The following is a 17887-nucleotide window of genomic DNA, read 5'->3' as shown; positions in this document are numbered from 1 at the left end:
CAATTCTACTTCTCCATCAACTCTATTAACATCTCTACTGTCAGGTTGTTTACTCACTGCTCGCTAACCATGTCCCTGTAATATTTTTTACTTGAAGCTTGAATCTTGATACAAATTCCTATGTGTGCTATGCCCTGAAACCTCCTGTAATTGTACAAAGCAGCCTCGCCAATGCTCTTGCTGTATCCCTTTCTTTTGGCTTGCTGGTGCCTTCAACAAATAGCGAGGATCTTGACTTTAGGGCAGGATTTTTTCTCTCTCTGAGCATATGACCATGACTAACCCTTCCCAACTCAGACTCAAGTGGGCCGATAGGTCTGGGTTGGGGGGGAGGTTTGTGGCAGCAGGGGTGGGATGTGGGGGTGGGGAATCAGAAAGTGGGCAGTAGTCTTTCCAGTGCAGCAGGCAGGCCCTGGAAACTGCTAGGAAGCTTTCCAGTGCAGAAGCAGCAGTGAGATTTAAGAAGAGAGGCAGAGAGAAAACTGGGAATTGCAGACAAGTCAACCTGATTTCAAAAAGGGGGGAAGATGCTAGGGTCCATTGCAACAGGTTTAATGTCAGAGCACTTGGAAAACACTAGCTGGATTGGATAGGGTCAACATACCTTTATGAAGCACTGGAATTCTTTGAAGATGTAACTGGTAATGGGGGGGGGGGGGGGGGGGGCGGGGGGGGGGGGGGGGGCGGGGGGGGGGGGGGGGCGGGGGGGGGGCGGGGGGGGGGGGGGGGGGGGGGGGGGGGGGGGGCGGGGGGGGGGGGGGGGGGGGCGGGGGGCGGGGGGGAGCCAGGGGATGTGGGTTTGTTTGGACTTTCAGCAAAATTCCACATAAGAGATTAGTGCGTAGAGTCAAAAGGATTAGGGATAGTGTGTTGAAATGGATAGAAAAATGGATTGGGGTTCTCTTTCAGATTAGTGACCCATGACCAGTGGGATTCCACAGGGATCAGTGCTGGGATAGCAACTGTTTACAATATATATTAATGACTTGGAGGAAGGAAGTGAATGTATTATAACCAAATTTGCAGGTCATGCAAAAAAAGATGGAAAGGCAGATTGTGAGAGGGATAGAAACAGCTTATCAAGAGGTATTGACAAAATATTGTTGATTAAACAAATAGGCAAAAATGCAATACAAGTTATTCATGTTGGAAGTGAGAACAAAAGAACTGTGTATTATTTGAATGAAGGAAAGCTGCAGAAAGCTGCTATACGAAGGCTCAGGGGTGGGGTAACTTGTACACAGAACACAGAAGGCTAGCACACAGGGGCAGCTGGTAACCAGGACACTAATGGAATGTTGGTCCTTATTTCAATGAGGTTAGTCATAGAGTCATAGAGATGTACAGTATGGAAACAGACCCTTCGGTCCAACCCGTCCACGCCGACCAGATATCCCAACCCAATCTAGTCCCACCTGCCAGCACCCGGCCCATATCCCTCCAAACCCTTCCTATTCATATACCCATCCAAATGCCTCTTAAATGTTGCAATTAAATGTGACCAGCCTCCACCACTTACTCTGGCAGCTCATTCCATACACGTACCACCCTCTACGTGAAAAAGTTGCCCCTTAGGTCTCTTTTATATCTTTCCCCTCTCACCCTAGGAATATGGAAGTCTTACTGCAACAAGGTGCTGCTGAGACCACATCTGGAGCTCTGTGAGCAGTTTTGGTCCCCTTATTTAAGAAAATATATAATTTCATTGAAGGCAGTTAGTGAGGAGGTTCACAAGGCTGTTTCCTGGTATGGAAGGATTGTCTTATAAGCCAAGTTCAAATAAATTGTGAGTCTACTCACTGGAGTTAAGAAGAATGAGCGATGAAACACATAGGATTCTTAAGGGGCTTCACAGGATGAACGTTGAGAGGATGTTTCCCTCACGGGGGTTTCTAGGACCAGTGACCACAGTCTCAGAATAAAGGTGTACACAATTTAACACTGAGATAAGCTGGAATTTCTTCACTCAGAAGGTTGAGAGTCTTTGGAACTCCTTGCTACAAACAAAGGTCAGAGTCCTTGTGTATGTACACGGTTGAGATAGATTGATTCTGGAACAGTAGGGGAATTTAGGGTTCTGGGAAAGGGCAGGAAAATGGTCATAAATAGTCGAAGAAGCTAAGTGCTATGTTGGTCTTCATAGTGAGAGGATTTGAGTCCAGGAGCAGGGATGTCTTGTTGCAATTGCAAGCGGGCCTCAGAGCCGCCCCGCATTTGCCACGGGACTATGCCGACATCGGTAAAACTATAGGAATTCATTTTGTGTTTTAAACGGCAGCCGCAGCTTAAACCCACAGAACTCAGCAGCTGCCGGTCTGCCCATGTGACCGGGAGATGGGAGCTAGAGGACAGATCAAATCCACACTAGGCCAGACACTAACCATGACTCATAGACCGAAACTCCGGAGCTAATTAATATGGAAACCCATCTCCTAACCAAATCAAGAGACTGACTGAAACACACCCATATTCATCAATACAGAACCATCCTGACACAAAGGACAGGCATCCACCAGACAGGAACGGACAGACTAATACACACCAGCACCCCAAGGGAACAAAAGGGGGTGCTAGCCTCCAGCCCTCACAGAGAGAGACAAGCAGATAGTACCCGGACCCGTTTACATAATCCAATTAGCACCCTATTGTGTGTACACTGCAACTCTCCTGGAACGGCAGGAAACCCACCATTTGCACCTACACCAGCGATGATGGGGAACTATCATCCCATTCATACTCAAAATCCTCACATCCTGACAAAGAAAGGTATATAATGTGTAGCAGCGCGTGGGAACAGCAGAACAGCCAAGATTCGGACCTCGGTTGGTCTCCACCGGTGTTACTGTATCAATAAATGTTACCGATTGTTGAACCGCACTCTGGGCTCGGACTGATATCATTTCATCCGCGCTGACACAATTATACCTGACTTTGGTGAGACCACACCTAAATTTTGCTGCAATTTTGGTCTCCTTATCTGAGGAAGGATGCTCTGGCTGTAGAGGGAGTGCTGCAAAGGTTTGCTGGACAGATTCCTGGAATGGTGGGACTGACATATGAGGAGAGGTTGAACCAATTAGGACTGTATTCACTGGAGTTCAGAAGTGAGGGGGAATCTCATAGAAACCAATAAAATTCTAACAGGACGAGACAGGGTAGCTGCAGGGAGGATGCCCTTGATGATGGGTAGGTACAGTTAAGGATATGACATAAACTATTTGGGACTAAGAAGAGGAGAAATGTCTTCACCCACAACATGGTGAGCCTGTGGAACTCATTAACACAGAAATTGGTTGAGGCCAAAACATTACATGAGTTCAGGAAGGTTTTGGATCTAGCAGTTGGATGTAAAGGGGCTGTTTTCCCTGGAGCTTCGGAGGCTGAGGGGTGACCTTATAGAGGTTTATAAAATCATGAGGGGCATGGACAGGATAAATAGACAAAGTTTCTTCCCTGGGGTGGGGAGTCCAGAACTAGAGGGCATAGGTTTAGGGTGAGAGGGGAAAGATATAAAAGAGACCTACGGGGCAACGTTTTCATGCAGAGGGTGGTACATGTATGGAATGAGCTGCCAGAGGAAGTGGTGGAGGCTGGTACAATTACAACATTTAAGAGGCATTTGGATGGGTACATGAATAGGAAGGGTTTGGAGGGCTATGGGCCGGGTGCTGGCAGGTGGGACTAGATTGGGTTGGGATATCTGGTCGGCATGGACAAATTAGACCGAAGGGTCTGTTTCCATGCTATACATCTCCATGACTCTCTGACATAGAGGGAAAGACAGGAATAAGTCACTAAATTAGATGATTCACCATGATTATAATGAAAGGCAGAACAGGCTGGAAGAGCACAATGTCCTATTCCTGCTCCTAGTTTCTAAGTTTCTGTGGAATGTTGTTTGTGGATGAGGGTAAGTGACGGCAAAGATGTGCAAGGGGCAGGGAATGGTGAAGGATCCGTTTGCAGGGCTGCCTATGGGTGCTCAGCTACTGTTGCATCAGCGAAGGCCTCTAAGTGTGGACAGAATCCTGACCCTGCATTCTGCTACTGGGAAGGACATCTGCAGGCTGTCCTACTGCCATCTCCAAGAACTTGGGAAATTCTGGTCATCCTCTGCCTAACTTAAACTTCAATCCTGAATTGTGACAATTGATGAGGAAAGTGAATGTACTGTAGCCAAGTTTGCAGATGACACAAAAATAGTTAGGAAGGCAAGTGGTGAGGATGACACAAAGTGTCTGTGGAAGGATAGAGACCAATTAAGTGAATGGGAAAAATTTTGGCAGATGGAATATAATGCGGGAAAGTGTAACATTATTCACTTTGGCAGGAAGACTAGAGAAGGTGTCTATTAATTAAATGGAGAAAGACTGTAGAAAGCTACAGCGCTGAGGGATTTGGGAGTCCTCACGCATGAATCACAAAAAAGCTAACATCAAAATTAAGTGTATAAGAGGGAAGGAAAAAGGAATGTCGGCATTTATTTCCAAGGAAAGGATTATAAATGTAGGGAAGTATTGCTAAAACTCTAAAAGTCACTAATCATATTGCAGTTGAATATTGTGAACAGTTTCTGTCTCCTTATCTAAGAAAAGATACACTGGCGTCGGAGGAAGTCCAGAGAAGGTTCATTGGGCTGATCGCAGGTTTGCAGGTTCTATCTTATGAGGAGAAGTTGAGTAGATTGGGCCTGTACTCAATGGAATTTAGAAGAATGAAAGGCTTATTGAAACCTAAGAGATTCTTAGAGGACCCGACAGGGTAGATGTAGAAAGATTGTTTCTTCCTTGTCAGGGAGTCTAAGATCAGACAGCATAATCTCAGAATAAGGCTATGCACATTTAAGACAAAGATGAGGAGGAATTACTTGTGCCAGAGGGTTGCGAATCTGTGGAATTCTTTACCACAGAGAACTGCTGAGGTTGGGAGATTACTGTACATACTCAAGTAATAGTCGATCTCATGTAAAGGTCGACCCCAATTTTTGGCCAAATAACCTGGAATTTTCCATATATGTCATGTAAAAGTTGACCCTAGTTCTCCAAGATAGCAGATCAACATTTACGAGTCAGTGTGCCGGCCATCACGTTCCGCTCCGCTTCTGGTCTCCCAGTGCACTGGCTGTTGGGTTCAGCCCTGGGTTTTTAGCATTACCATAATTCATTTGTTTTTCTTTATTCGCTTAGAGATCATTTGGGCTTCTGCTAATGATACCGTATGAGTCTTGATAGGCATGAATTTCACGCCCTCAAATATAGTATTCATGTAATTGTTGACCCCATAAATTTAACCTTAACAAGTAGTCAAAAAATGTGACTATTACTCAAGTATATACGGTAAGAATATTCAAGGCTGAGATAGACAGCAAGGGAATCAAGGGTTATGGGAAAAGGTAGAAAAGTGGAGTTGAGGATTATCAGAGCAGCCATGATCTCATTGAGTGGCAGTACAGACTCGATGGGCTGAATGGCCTACATCTGTTCATATGTCTTATGGTCCTATAATTGGCTACCGACTGTTGCATGTTGGATAGCTACGGTGGTAGCCTCAATACTCCTCTGGGGAAAAAAAAGTACCTTCATTGGGATGGAGTTGGAGTTGGAGAACTGGACCGAGTCGCTGGACCAAGGAAATCCAGAGTCCCAAACAAATGCAATGGGGACATTACAGCAGCTGGTGGAACTTGAATTCAGTTCATGAATCTGAAATTGAAAGCTAGTTTCAGTAAAGGTGACTATGACAACTGTTAACAACTGCTATAAAAATGGTTAAGATATGGAAATCAGCCATCTTTACCTGGGCTCATCTGTGTGTGACTCCAGACACTCCACAATGTGCTTGACTCTTGGTTGCACTCTGACATGTCCTATCAAGCCACTCAAATCAAAGACAGTTAAGGATGGGTCACAAGTGCAGGCCTTACCAGCAATGAGGCTTGTGGGTCGGGGCTGAGAGATAAATGGGAGGGGCGTGGGGTTGGGGGGAAGTAGCTGGGAAAGTGATAGGTAGATGAAGGTGAGGGAGAAGGTGATAAGTCAGAGGGACACCGGCACCCATCAGAGAACATCTCCGGGACACCCGCACCCACCAACCCCAGCTCCTTGTTGCTGAACACTTCAACTCCCCCTCCCACTTAATCAAGAACATGCAAGTCCTGGGCCTCCTCTATCACCAAACTGTTACCACCTGACGCCTGGAGGAGGAACATCTCATATTCCACCTTGGAACCCTGCAACCACATGGAATAAATGTGGATTTCAACAGCTTCCTCATTTCCCCTCCCCTCACATTATCCCAGGCCTCTAATTCGGCATAGCCCCTCGGACCCGTCTATCACTGCCCCCTCTGACCAATCTCCTTCTCCCTCACCTTCATCCACCTATCACTTTCCCAGCTACTGTACGACAGCCCCACACCCCCTCCCATTTATCTCTCAGCCCCAACCCACAAGCCTCAGTCCTGATGAAGGGCTTATGCCCAAAATGTCAATTCCCCTGCTCCTCGGATTCTGCCTGACCTGCTGTGCTTTTCCAGCAACACACTCTCGACTCTGATCTCCAGCATCTGCAGTTCTTACTTTCTCCTTACCAGCAATGCCCACATTGCATGAAAGAGGAAAGGCAAAAGCCAGTAATATAAAATTCCATACCCTGACAGTGGTTGAAAGCTAAGCCCTTGAACTCTTTTCACTTTCACCCAAGTAGATTCATAGATTCATAGAGATGTACAGCATGGAACCAGACCCTTGGGTCCAACCTGTCCATGCCGACCAGATATCCCAACCCAATCTAGTCCCACCTGCCAGCACACGGCCCAAATCCCTCCAAACCCTTCCTATTCATATACCCATCCAAATGCCTCTTAAATGTTGCAATTGTACCAACCTCCACCACTTCATCTGGCAGCTCATTCCATACACATACCACCCTCTATGTGAAAAAGTTGCCCCTTGGGTCTCTTTTATATCTTTCCCCTTTCACCCTAAACCTATGACCTCCAGTTCTGGACTCCCTGACCCCAGGGAAAAGACCTGGTCTATTTATCCTATTCATGCCCCTCATAATTTTGTAAACCTCTATAAGGTCACCACTTAGCCTCCGACACTCCAGGGAAAACAGCCCCAGCCTGTTCAGCTTCTCCCTATAGATCAAATCCTCCAACCCTGCAACATCCTTGTAAATCTTTTCTGAACCCGTTCAAGTTTCACAACATCTTTCTGATAGGAAGGAGACTAGAATTGCATGCAATATTCCAAAAGTTGCCTAACCAATGTCCTGTACAGCCGCAACATGACCTCCCAACTCCTGTACTCAATACTCTGACCAATAAAGGAAAGCATACCTATCCTATACCTATCACTATCCTATCTATCTGCGACTCAACTTTCAAGGAGCTATGACCTGCATTCCAAGGTATCTTTGTTCAGCAACACTCCCTAGTACCTTACCATTAAGTGTATAAGCCCTACTAAGATTTGCTTTTCCAAAATGCAGCACCTCGCATTTATCTGAATTAAACTCCATCTGCCACTTTTCAGCCCATTGGCCCATCTGGTCCAGATCCTGTTGTAATCTGAGATAACCCTCTTTGCTGTCCACTACACCTCCAATTTTGGTGTCATCTGCAAACTTATTAACTGTGCCTCTTATGCTCGCATCCAAATCATTTATGTAAATGACAAAAAGTAGAGGACCCAGCACCGATCCTTGTGGCACTCCACTGGTCACAGTCCTCCAGTCTGAAAAACAACCCTCCACCACCACCCTCTGTCTCCTACTTTTGAGTCTTTGGTTCCCTTCCAAAAGCATTTAATTTTTTTGAAAATAAGGCCTATTTACCCCTCTATGAAACTCTTCTGGTGCTGTTGCGTGTTTAAATTGCCATATCTGTGCTTCCTATTTTCCTTGTTCCTGTTTTAATCAGACTGACTGCTTCTAATTTATTTTAGCCAGAGAAAGCAATAGAGGTATATGAACAGGTCCTGAAGAAAAACCCTCACGATGGACATTTGGTGAGAAAGATAGGTCAAGCATTAGTTAAAACTCATCATTACACGAAGGTATGGGGAACCCACATTTTGTTATATGTAATTGGCTTTATGTTCCTCAGTATTGCTTGATATTAGTCATGATCATTTTAAAGACTTTGTAGTACTTTTAAATAAATTAATGCAAACCTGCATCCATGTTGCATTGTTTGTGATTATTGGGTACATCTGTCTGTTCCCACACGAGACTAAACGTTTTCTTTCAAATTCGTAAGAAACATTATATTTTGCCAAACTGTCAGACAAGAAGCTCATCAAGTGCATTGACTCTTACACATGAAATTACATGAAAGAAGTTGGCCAAATGGGCAGACAGCTGGCAGATGAATTTCAATGCAGAGAAATGTGAGCTAATGCATTTTGGTAGAAGTACGGAGACACAGTCCAGGCTCAATGATGCAGGAGCAGAGGGACCTCTGGATTCAAGTAAATGATTCCCTGAAGATGGCCCAGCAAGTTGAAACAGTTAAAAGGCTTTTAGGATCCTTGGGTTTCTAAAGAGAGACGTAGAGTATAAAAACAAGGAAGTGATGCTACATCTCTTTAAATCTTGGTTAGACTACCATTTGAAAAATTGTGTTCTGTTCTGAGCACCTTATTTAAGGAAGGATGTTAAAACATTGGAGAGGGTGCAAAGGTGATTTACTAGACTGATACCAGGAGTGGGGATTTTAGTGGCGGCACGGTGGCTCAGTGGTAAGCACTGCTGCCTTACAGCACCAGAGACCTGGGTTCAATTCCTGCCTTAGGCAACTGTCCCCGAGTTTGCACATTCTCCCCGTGTCTGCGTGAGTTTCCTCTGGGTGCTCTGGTTTCCTCCCACAGGCCAACAATGTGCAGGTGAGGTGAATTGGCCATGCTAAATTGCCTGTAGTGTTAGGTGAAGGGGTAAATGTAGGGGAGTGGGTCTGGGTGGGTTGCTCTTCAGAGGGTCGATGTGGATTTGTTGGGCCAAAGGACCTATTTCCACACTGTAAGTAATCTAGATTCATGGAAAGATTAGAGAAATAGGCCTTATTTTCCTTGGAGCAGAGATAATGAAGAGAAGGCCTTACTGAGGTACTCAAAATTGTGAACAATTTTGACAGAGTAAAGAAGGATATTCTGTTTCCATCAGTTGGTATGTCAGTAATTAGGGATCACAATTTTAAGATTGCCAGCAAGAGAGCAAGGAGTCTTTACTTTGGAATTTGGAATGTGCTGCCTTGGAGAGTGGGGGGTGCAGACTCCATAGGAGGTTTCAAAAAAAGAGCTGGATATATATTTGAAAGTAATGCATACTGGAGGTTGAAAGTGTACCATCCAGAGATTTAACTAAAGGTGAATAGTATTAGTCTGGATATCCCTGAAGGAAGTTATCCCTGCACATAAGACACTGTAAGTCTGATTATCTTTTCTAAAATACTCATTCCACTTGAAGTAACTTTTGATTCACGAACTACAAGGGAACAGATTGAAGATTCCCTCAAAAGGTTTTTTATTTATCATTTATTTATGTCCATGCTTATAGATATAAGACAGGTACACATTTGAAATGATGACAGGAAAATTACCAACTTAAAAGATTAAAGAAAAGTAATATACCAATAAAATTAACAGAAAACAATTGTGCATTGGGTTCCGGTTAGAAAGGTCAGAAATTCAGTTTTTTTAATTAAGGAAAAACCCCCAACTTGGATAAAAGTTTTTTTTCTAGTTTCGGTTTGGGCAGTTCTGCACATCAGCCATAGTTAGGTGTGAAAAGCAGATGTTCTTCAGAAAGGAAGGCGATAGTTTAGATTTGTTAAAAACGGGTTAGCTTAGTGTAAGAAGTTTGGTAAAAGCTCCATGCCAAACATGTTTGGTCAAAACATTGCAAGGCTTATTTGAAAGCTGAGAAAATTTAAGTTCAGTTATATGAAGAGTCAAGAAATGGACTTCATCTAACGGAAGATCAGTGCTCCGAAAGCTTGGAATGGTAAGATTCTGGGGAGTGTTGCTGAACAAAAAGACCTTGGAGTGCAGGTTCATTGTTCATTGTTCATTGAAAGTGGAGTCACAGGTAGATAGGATAGTGAAGAAGGCATTTAGTCTGCTTTCCTTTATTAGACAGAGCATTGAGTACAGGAATTGGGAGGTCATGTTGCAGCTGTACAGCACTTGATTAGGCCACTTTTGGAATATTATGTGCAATTCATGTCTCCCTCCTATTGCAAGGATGTTGTGAAACTTGGAAGGATTCAGAAAAGATTTACAAGCCATATAAATACAATGGCTTTGAGTGCAGGTCAGAGGCGAAGTGTAGTGCGTAATTCACCTTCCAACTCCCTAAAACAAGCCCACAATCTACAAGACGTAAGTCAGGAATGTGATGGAATACTTGCCTGAATGGGTGCAGCTCCAACAACACGCAAGAAGCTGACACCATCCAGGCAAAGTGGCCCACTTTTTTTATTAGATTACTTTTTTTAATTAGATTACTTGATTGGCATCAAATGCATAAACCTCTACTTTCTCCACCACCAAGCCAGCAGCAGTGTTTTACCATCAATTGGATGCACTGTAGCAATTCACCAAGGCTACTTGGACAACACCTACCAAACCCACTCCTATCTAAAAGGGTAGGGCAACAGATAGGTGGGGACACCACCATCTGCAAATTCCAAGCCACTCTCCATCCTGACTTGGAAGTATATTGCTGTTCCTTCCCTATCATTGGATTACAATCCTGGAATTTCCTCCCTAATGGCATCATGGGTCTAAATACAGCACATATACATGGAGTGGTTTAAGAAGGCAGTTCACCTCCACCTTCTCAAGGCCAACTAGGGCAATAACTGCTCAGCACTCAGTGGTGTCCACATCCTATGAATGGAGTTTTTTAAAAGTAGGTGAGAGATTACTTCTGTAAAATCAAACAAAACATGATTTAACATGCCATATTTCAGTCTGGGATTTGATTTGTCTGGTAACAACATCAGCTAAGATCATAGAATCCCTACACTGTGGAAGCAGGCCATTTGGCTCATTGAGTCCCCACTGACCCTCCAAAGAGCATCCTACCCAGACCTATACCCCTGGCCTATTTCTCTAACTCTACATTTTCCATGGCTAATCGACCTAGCCTGCATGCCTCTGGGTATTATGGGCAATTTAGCATGGCCAATCCACCTACCCTGCTATCTTGCACGTCTTTGGACTGTAGGAGGAAATACACACAGCTGGAGGGAGAACATGTTACCCAAAGGTGGAATCAAACCGGGGTCCCTGGCACTATGGGGAAGCAATACTATCCACTGAGCCACTGTGCCACCCATAACAACACCACCTATTCATAAAAGCATCTGAGCTGACCCTTCCATTGATTGCAGAATCAGGACACTCATTTGGATTCTTCTTATCCACATTTGTTTCAGTTTTCTCCTACACGCAGCTAGTGAAGACCTCTAATATGTTCAGCCTTTACATACTGTCTCATTGGATGATAGTGATTCACTATAATGATAGGCCACATCACCCATTTTTTAAAATTAAAATTCAATCCAAAGAGCGAGTTGATGCATTTTGGAGGATCAAATTTAGATGTGAATTATACAGTAAATAGCAGAACCCTTAGGAACATTAACATACAGATGGATCTGGATGTGCAGAGTCACTGTTCCTAAAAGTGGCAGCACAACCGGCAAAGTTGATTAAGAAAGCATATGACAGGCTTGCCTTCATCGGCTGGGGCATGGAGCACAAGAGTTGGCAAGCCACGTCGCAATGATATAACACCCTTCTTGGGCTCCATTTGGAATACTGCGTGCAGTTTTGGTCGCCACACTACCTGAAGGATGTGGAAGCTTTGGAGAGACTGCAGAGAAGGTTTACCAGGATGTTGCCTTGTCTCGAGGGCATTGTCCAAGAGGAAAGGTTAAAAAGATTAGGATTGTTTTTGCTGGAAAGATGGTGGCTGAGAAGAGATCTGATAGAGGTCTACATAATTATGAGAAGTATCAATAGGGTGGATAGTCAGAGGCTTATCCCAGAGTTCAAATTTCAATTACAAGGGAGCACAGGTTCAAGGTGAGAGAAGGCAAGGTTATGGGAGATGTTCAAGGCAAGTTTTTCACGCAGACAGTGATAGAAACCTGGAACACTCAGCTAGAAGAGGTGGTGGAAGCAGGCACATAGGTGACATTTAAGAGGCATCTGGATGGTTACATGAACAGGGAGGGAATAGAGGGATACAGACCGAATAAAAGCAAAAGGTTTGTTTTTTAGTTTAGTTAGGGCATGATGTTTGGCACGGGCTCAGAGGGCCGAAGGGCCTGTTCCTATGCTGCACTTCTCTTTTCTTTATTTTGAAAAGGAATGGTCCAGTTATATATTCTTTAAAACCATTATTTGTATTATTGTATTTCTTTTGCTTTCTCCAGTGATCTTACATTATTTTTAGGAATTATCTATTTCAATGACTTTGGAATATTGTGCTGCCTCGTATTCAGATCCAAGTCCTAGTATTCATAAATAAAAGCACGCTTCCATCCCAGTGGCCTGAATTATCTCTGTTGTCCCTTTCAATAGCATTTGCTTTCATCTCTCAGCTTGACAAGTTCAGCAGTTTTGGTTTTAACATATGGACAATGAGCATTCCTCTATCATAATTATTTCACAGAGCATATTAATTGAATGTCAGGCCTGAAAGCCATGTCAAGACATATTTTCGTTTGATCTGCAAAAGTATGGAACAAACGTGGTCATATTGGCCATCAAGCCCCATCTTTCCTTGAACCATGTTCAATCTCTGCTGAGATAAGGTCATTCAGTAGAGATCAGGGATCAACATTGACAAGTTGCTGTGTGACCCACAGGCCAAATTGTGCGATAAATATTCCCTGCTGTGCTGATTATATTTCTTATTGCATATTAAAATATCATGTGTTTATATGCCAATTTCATCACGAAGGAGCTATAGCAGAGTGATTTGTATTTTTTTTCTCATCTTCAGGCCATTCATTATTTCGAAACTGCAGTAAAAATAAGTGGACAGGACTTCTTGTGTTATGACTTGGCAGAACTCCTTCTGAAACTGAGGCTGTTCGATAAAGCAAAGAAAGTGCTGAGAAAGGCCCTTGAACATGATTTCAGTACGTTAATTTATATTCCACTTTCTTGTAGAGAAATTGATGTTTACTCTAGTTGGGGGAACTTGCACAGATTTGTATAAAATTTCCACCATAGACACAGACTGCTTGGTCCAACTGGACTTACCAAATAAACACACCACATAGAGTGCAGGTCTGAGGCTTGGAATACTATAGCGAGTAACTCACCTCCTGATTTCCCCAAAGCCTGCCCATGCTCTATGTCACAAGTCAGGAAAATACTCCCCACTTGCGTGGATGTGTGCAGCTCCAACAACACTCAAGAAGCTTGACACCAAAGCAAACCACTTGATTGGCACCACGTCCACAAGCATCCACTCCCTCCACCACGAACGCTGAATAGCAGCAGTGTGTAATTTCCACAAGATGCACTACAGCATTTCACCCAAGATCCTCAGACTCCACAATCGACAATCACTTCCATCCAGAAGAACAAAGGCAGCAGATACATGGGAACACCACTGCCTTCAAGTTCCCCTCCAAGCCACTCCCCAACCTGACTTGGAAATGCATCACTGTTCCATCAGTGTGACTGGGTCAAAATCCTGGAATTCCCTTCCCAATGACATTGTGGGTCAACACACAGCAGATGGACTGCAGCAGTTCAAGAAACAGCTCACCACCACCTTCACAAGGGCAACCTGCGACAGACGGCGATGCCCACATCCCACAAAGGTAAATTTAAAAAATACTGGGTCGGCGTTGTATTTAATATTTGTGATGAATATCCTCCGAACCTAACTCTACCTGCATTTTAAAATTCATTTATTCATAATTATTGTTGTTCTCTAATTGCCCTGGAGATGGTGGTGGTGAGCTACCTTCTTGAACTGCTGCAATTCCTGGGGTGCTCACAATCTCACAGTGCTGTTAGGAAAAAGGTTTCGATCCTGAACAGTGAAGGCATTTCAGACGCCTAGGCTTCCTTCTATGTCTTGGCAGATTTCCTTTCCATAAAAACATTATGAAATGGCGTTTTCTGACAATCAATGACAATTCTGCAGAAATCATCTAACTTTTAATTCCAGATTTTAAATTAAGCTGCTAGTGTGGTAGAATTGAGTTTATGCACCCAGAATGTTGGCTAGGGTTTAATTTGTAGTCTAGAGACATTATCATGACACCATCTTCACCTTAAGTACTTAATCTAGCTTCCCCATAAAGTAATTAATGCTAATCAAGTCAGTGAGTTCTGTATTCTAAATACCTATTTCTGCTTTGGTTTGGTTGTGTTGACTTGCATTTTTATTCTGACAACATTGTTTTGTGATTGTAGGATATGTAGGCCAAGATGCAATGGATAACTCCTCTGCTTTTCTTTGAAATAATATTAGGAGATCTTTCACATTCCTCCCCAACAAACAGGTGAAGTCCCAGTTTAGCTGGTCACCTGTTGACAGTGCAGTGCTCCCTTAGTAGTGAAGGGTCAACTGGGGTTTCATGTGCTCAAACCCTGGAGCAGGGACTTGAACCTCAGACTACATTATCAGAGGAAGGGTATCACTGAATAAGCCACAACGAACACCATGTTTCTCTTGAATTCCCTGTTGACAACTCATCGAAAGCTGTACAACAGCATGTAGACAAATGTACATTAGGTACTATCACATTTTCTTTTTCACTTCTTGATGCTAAGGGGCTAGATCCAAGTGTGCATAATGACAAATGTTACAAGTCAATACAATGTGTGGAGCTATTTTCTGAGGATAATTCTAAGGTCCTGTGGTAATTACAGTAAGGAAGAGCTTTATTTTGTAACAAAATCTGTACTATTGTGTTTTCAGTGATTTACTTTGAAAGCAAAGCCAGGGAATTATTGTTTGCGGCTTTAAAGAGCAGCATTCATCTGGTCACATGATATTCCCCTGCCTATTATTTTAAGAAGGGGGTTATCTATTAAAATAAGAACTTTTAAAATGACGTGAGATAAAATGTGTGTTAAAATAGCACATCAAAAGACAATTGCAGTTGTATGTCAAACTGTAGTTTCAAGTCTCAAAAAATATGACTAAATACTAGTGGATAAGAAACGAAGAATTATTTTGTTATGGGGTTACCATGGTAAAAATAACGCCCTGTTAATTTTCTCAGCCAGCACATTGGAGCGTATTCTCTCATGTGAAGTAATTTGCAGAGTAATGTTCCATCATTAAATGAGATCATGATTAATCATGATTAATCTATGATTGACTGCCTTTGCTCAATAACTCTTTGCACCTTTGATTAGTAATAGTTCTATCATCTTCATATTTAAAATTAATAAGTCTAACTTCAATTTTGGATTCCAGAGGATAGTTTCAAATACCTAGCATCTTTATCTTAATATATTTTTCAAAAGCTTGCTCCAAAAGGAAGAACTTGTGTTTATGCAATCTCAAAGCACTAAACAACCAATGGAGTATTTTTGAAGTGTGTTTCCTGAAACAGTGTGACCACCTTGGGCACAGCGAAGTCTAGCACATATGTTGGTGAGGTTGTTTGAGGGATAAATGTTAATCAGGACATCAGATTAACCCTGCTGTTCTTCTTGGAGTGCTGTAATGATTTCTTTTACGTTTATTTGGAAAAGCTAAAAGGATTTGGTTTAACATCTCACCTGAAACACAGAACTTCCAACAATGTAGTATTCCCTCAGTATTGCATTGGAGAGTCTCATGAGTTTATATGCTCAAGAGTCTGGAATCCCTGGAGGCTATGGCATCTGTGGCAGAGGCAACAGGCCTACTGTTCAGTCAAGGAGAACCCATTTCTTTGGGGATATCCAAAAAGTGCTATATAGACCCTACCTATATCTGACATTGTCCATAGTTTTACTGAATGTTTAGCTATTTTCTTCAGCTTTGGAACACACTTGATTGCTGTAGATGACTCTGAAGAGGGTGAAAAAAGATTATAGAAATTTATGAATCAACTGGTCTTTAATTAACTATACTTCTCAGAGTTATCAGCCTAGTCGTCATGTGTGATGTAATTACTTCCTTCACATGAACATTGAATTAAAAAAGAGAGCATTTAACCTTTCAAATCCATTCCTTCTAATTCCTATATAAACTTCCCTATCGAGAGGTCTACCAAACTCTTGAGAGATGTCATCTCATGTGGGTAAAAATGCCAAGAAAATGAAGGGATGAAGTCTGTCCTGCTTCTTCTAGGAAATCTGTGAGATTTTTACAACTATGCCACTACTACAGTCAGTGCATTTCTGAATTTCCATCTCTTAGAGTCATACAGTCATAGAGATGTACAGCATAGAAACAAACTCTTCAGTCCAACTGACCAGATACCCTAAATTAATCTAGTCCCATTTGCTAGCAATGACCAATATCCATCTAAACCCTTCCTATCCAGATGCCTTTTAAATGTTGTAATTGTATCTTGTTCCTTTTGAATTGCATATAACCTGTAATACACACTCTTCAAACTCTCTTTCTACAACCAATATAAATGACTTGGATGTCACTAAGAATCATCTTCAATAATTTCCCTATCACTGACATAAAACTCACTGGCCTGTAATTTTCCAGATTATCCTTATTGCCCTTTTTAATCAAAGGAACAGGGTTGGCTACTCTGCAGTCTTTTGGGACCAAGGAACATTGTTGACTATTCTGCAGTCTTCTTGGATCTCTTTTTTGACTAAGAGGATACAAAGGTTTCATACAAGGCTCTAGCAATTTCCTCTCTTAGTATTCTGAACAGATCTCATCAGGCCCTGGCGACTTCTCTACCTTAATGTTTTTTCAAAACACCAAACACCACATTTTTTTTATATGAAGGCATGCCCTCTCTAGATGCACCATCCACCATGTCCTCCTTTTTGAATAACAATGTGAAGTTTTCATTAAGGATCTCATTCAATTCTACTGACTCCACACATAAATTCCTCCTTTTGTCTTTCAGTGAACCTACCATTTCCCTAACTACCCTCTTGTTCCTTATATACGTATAAAACATCTTGGGCTTTTGCTTAATCCTGTTTGCTAAGGACAATTCATGGCCCCTTTAGCCCTCCTGGTTCCTTGTTTAAGTTCTTGCATGCTTTCTTTACATTCTTTGAGGGCAATTTCTGTCTTCAGTTTCCTATAATCAACTAGCCTTCAAACGATTCTCACATGACAGATGTGAATTCACCCTTAAACAGTCCTCCTTCAATTTATATTTCACAGTTGTCGTAGTTAGCCCTCCTCCAGTTAATACGTTCACCCATGGACTACTCTTATCCTTATCCATAAGTAACCTAAAACTTATGGAATTATGGTCACTGTTCCCAAAAGGCTCCCCCATTGAAAATTTGATCACCTGGCTGGGCCCATTCCCCATTATGCAGAACAAAGGTAAGGGTATTTTGCTAAAAATATATATGGCACTCGTCAGACCATAGCTCAAATGCTACAATTTGTTTTGGATCATTTATGTGTGGTAAGACGTTCTAGCATTTGAGGCAGTTCAGAGAGGGTTCACCAGGCTGATACCAGGTAGGCTGTATTCCTGATGAAGGGCTTTTGCCCAAAACGTTGATTTTACTGCTCCTCGGATGCTGCCTGAACTGCTGTGCTCTTCCAGCATCACTAATCCAGAATCTGGTTTCCAGCATCTGCAGTCATTGTTTTTACCAGGTAGGGAGTGACTATATATTGAGGAGTGGTTGAGTAGATTGGGCCTGCACACATTGGAAATACAGAAGAATTGAGAGACAATCTATTTAAAAGGT

At 42.7% G+C, this 17887-nt stretch overlaps 1 protein-coding gene across 1 annotated transcript in view; it reads left to right on the top strand.

Annotated features, from left to right (window-relative positions):
- The window catches only part of LOC140480288 (tetratricopeptide repeat protein 21B-like), a 127076-nt gene that overhangs the window by 63820 nt on the left and 45369 nt on the right, over positions 1-17887 (top strand). The window contains exons 18-19 of the mRNA XM_072574992.1: positions 7949-8059; positions 13020-13158. Coding sequence (XP_072431093.1) covers positions 7949-8059; positions 13020-13158 — 250 coding nt within the window. The remainder of the gene's footprint in view (positions 1-7948; positions 8060-13019; positions 13159-17887) is intronic.

This window comes from Chiloscyllium punctatum, chromosome 8 (assembly GCF_047496795.1).
Source record: "Chiloscyllium punctatum isolate Juve2018m chromosome 8, sChiPun1.3, whole genome shotgun sequence".
Taxonomy (NCBI): Eukaryota; Metazoa; Chordata; class Chondrichthyes; order Orectolobiformes; family Hemiscylliidae; genus Chiloscyllium; species Chiloscyllium punctatum.
This window is presented reverse-complemented; position numbering and strand designations above follow the sequence as displayed.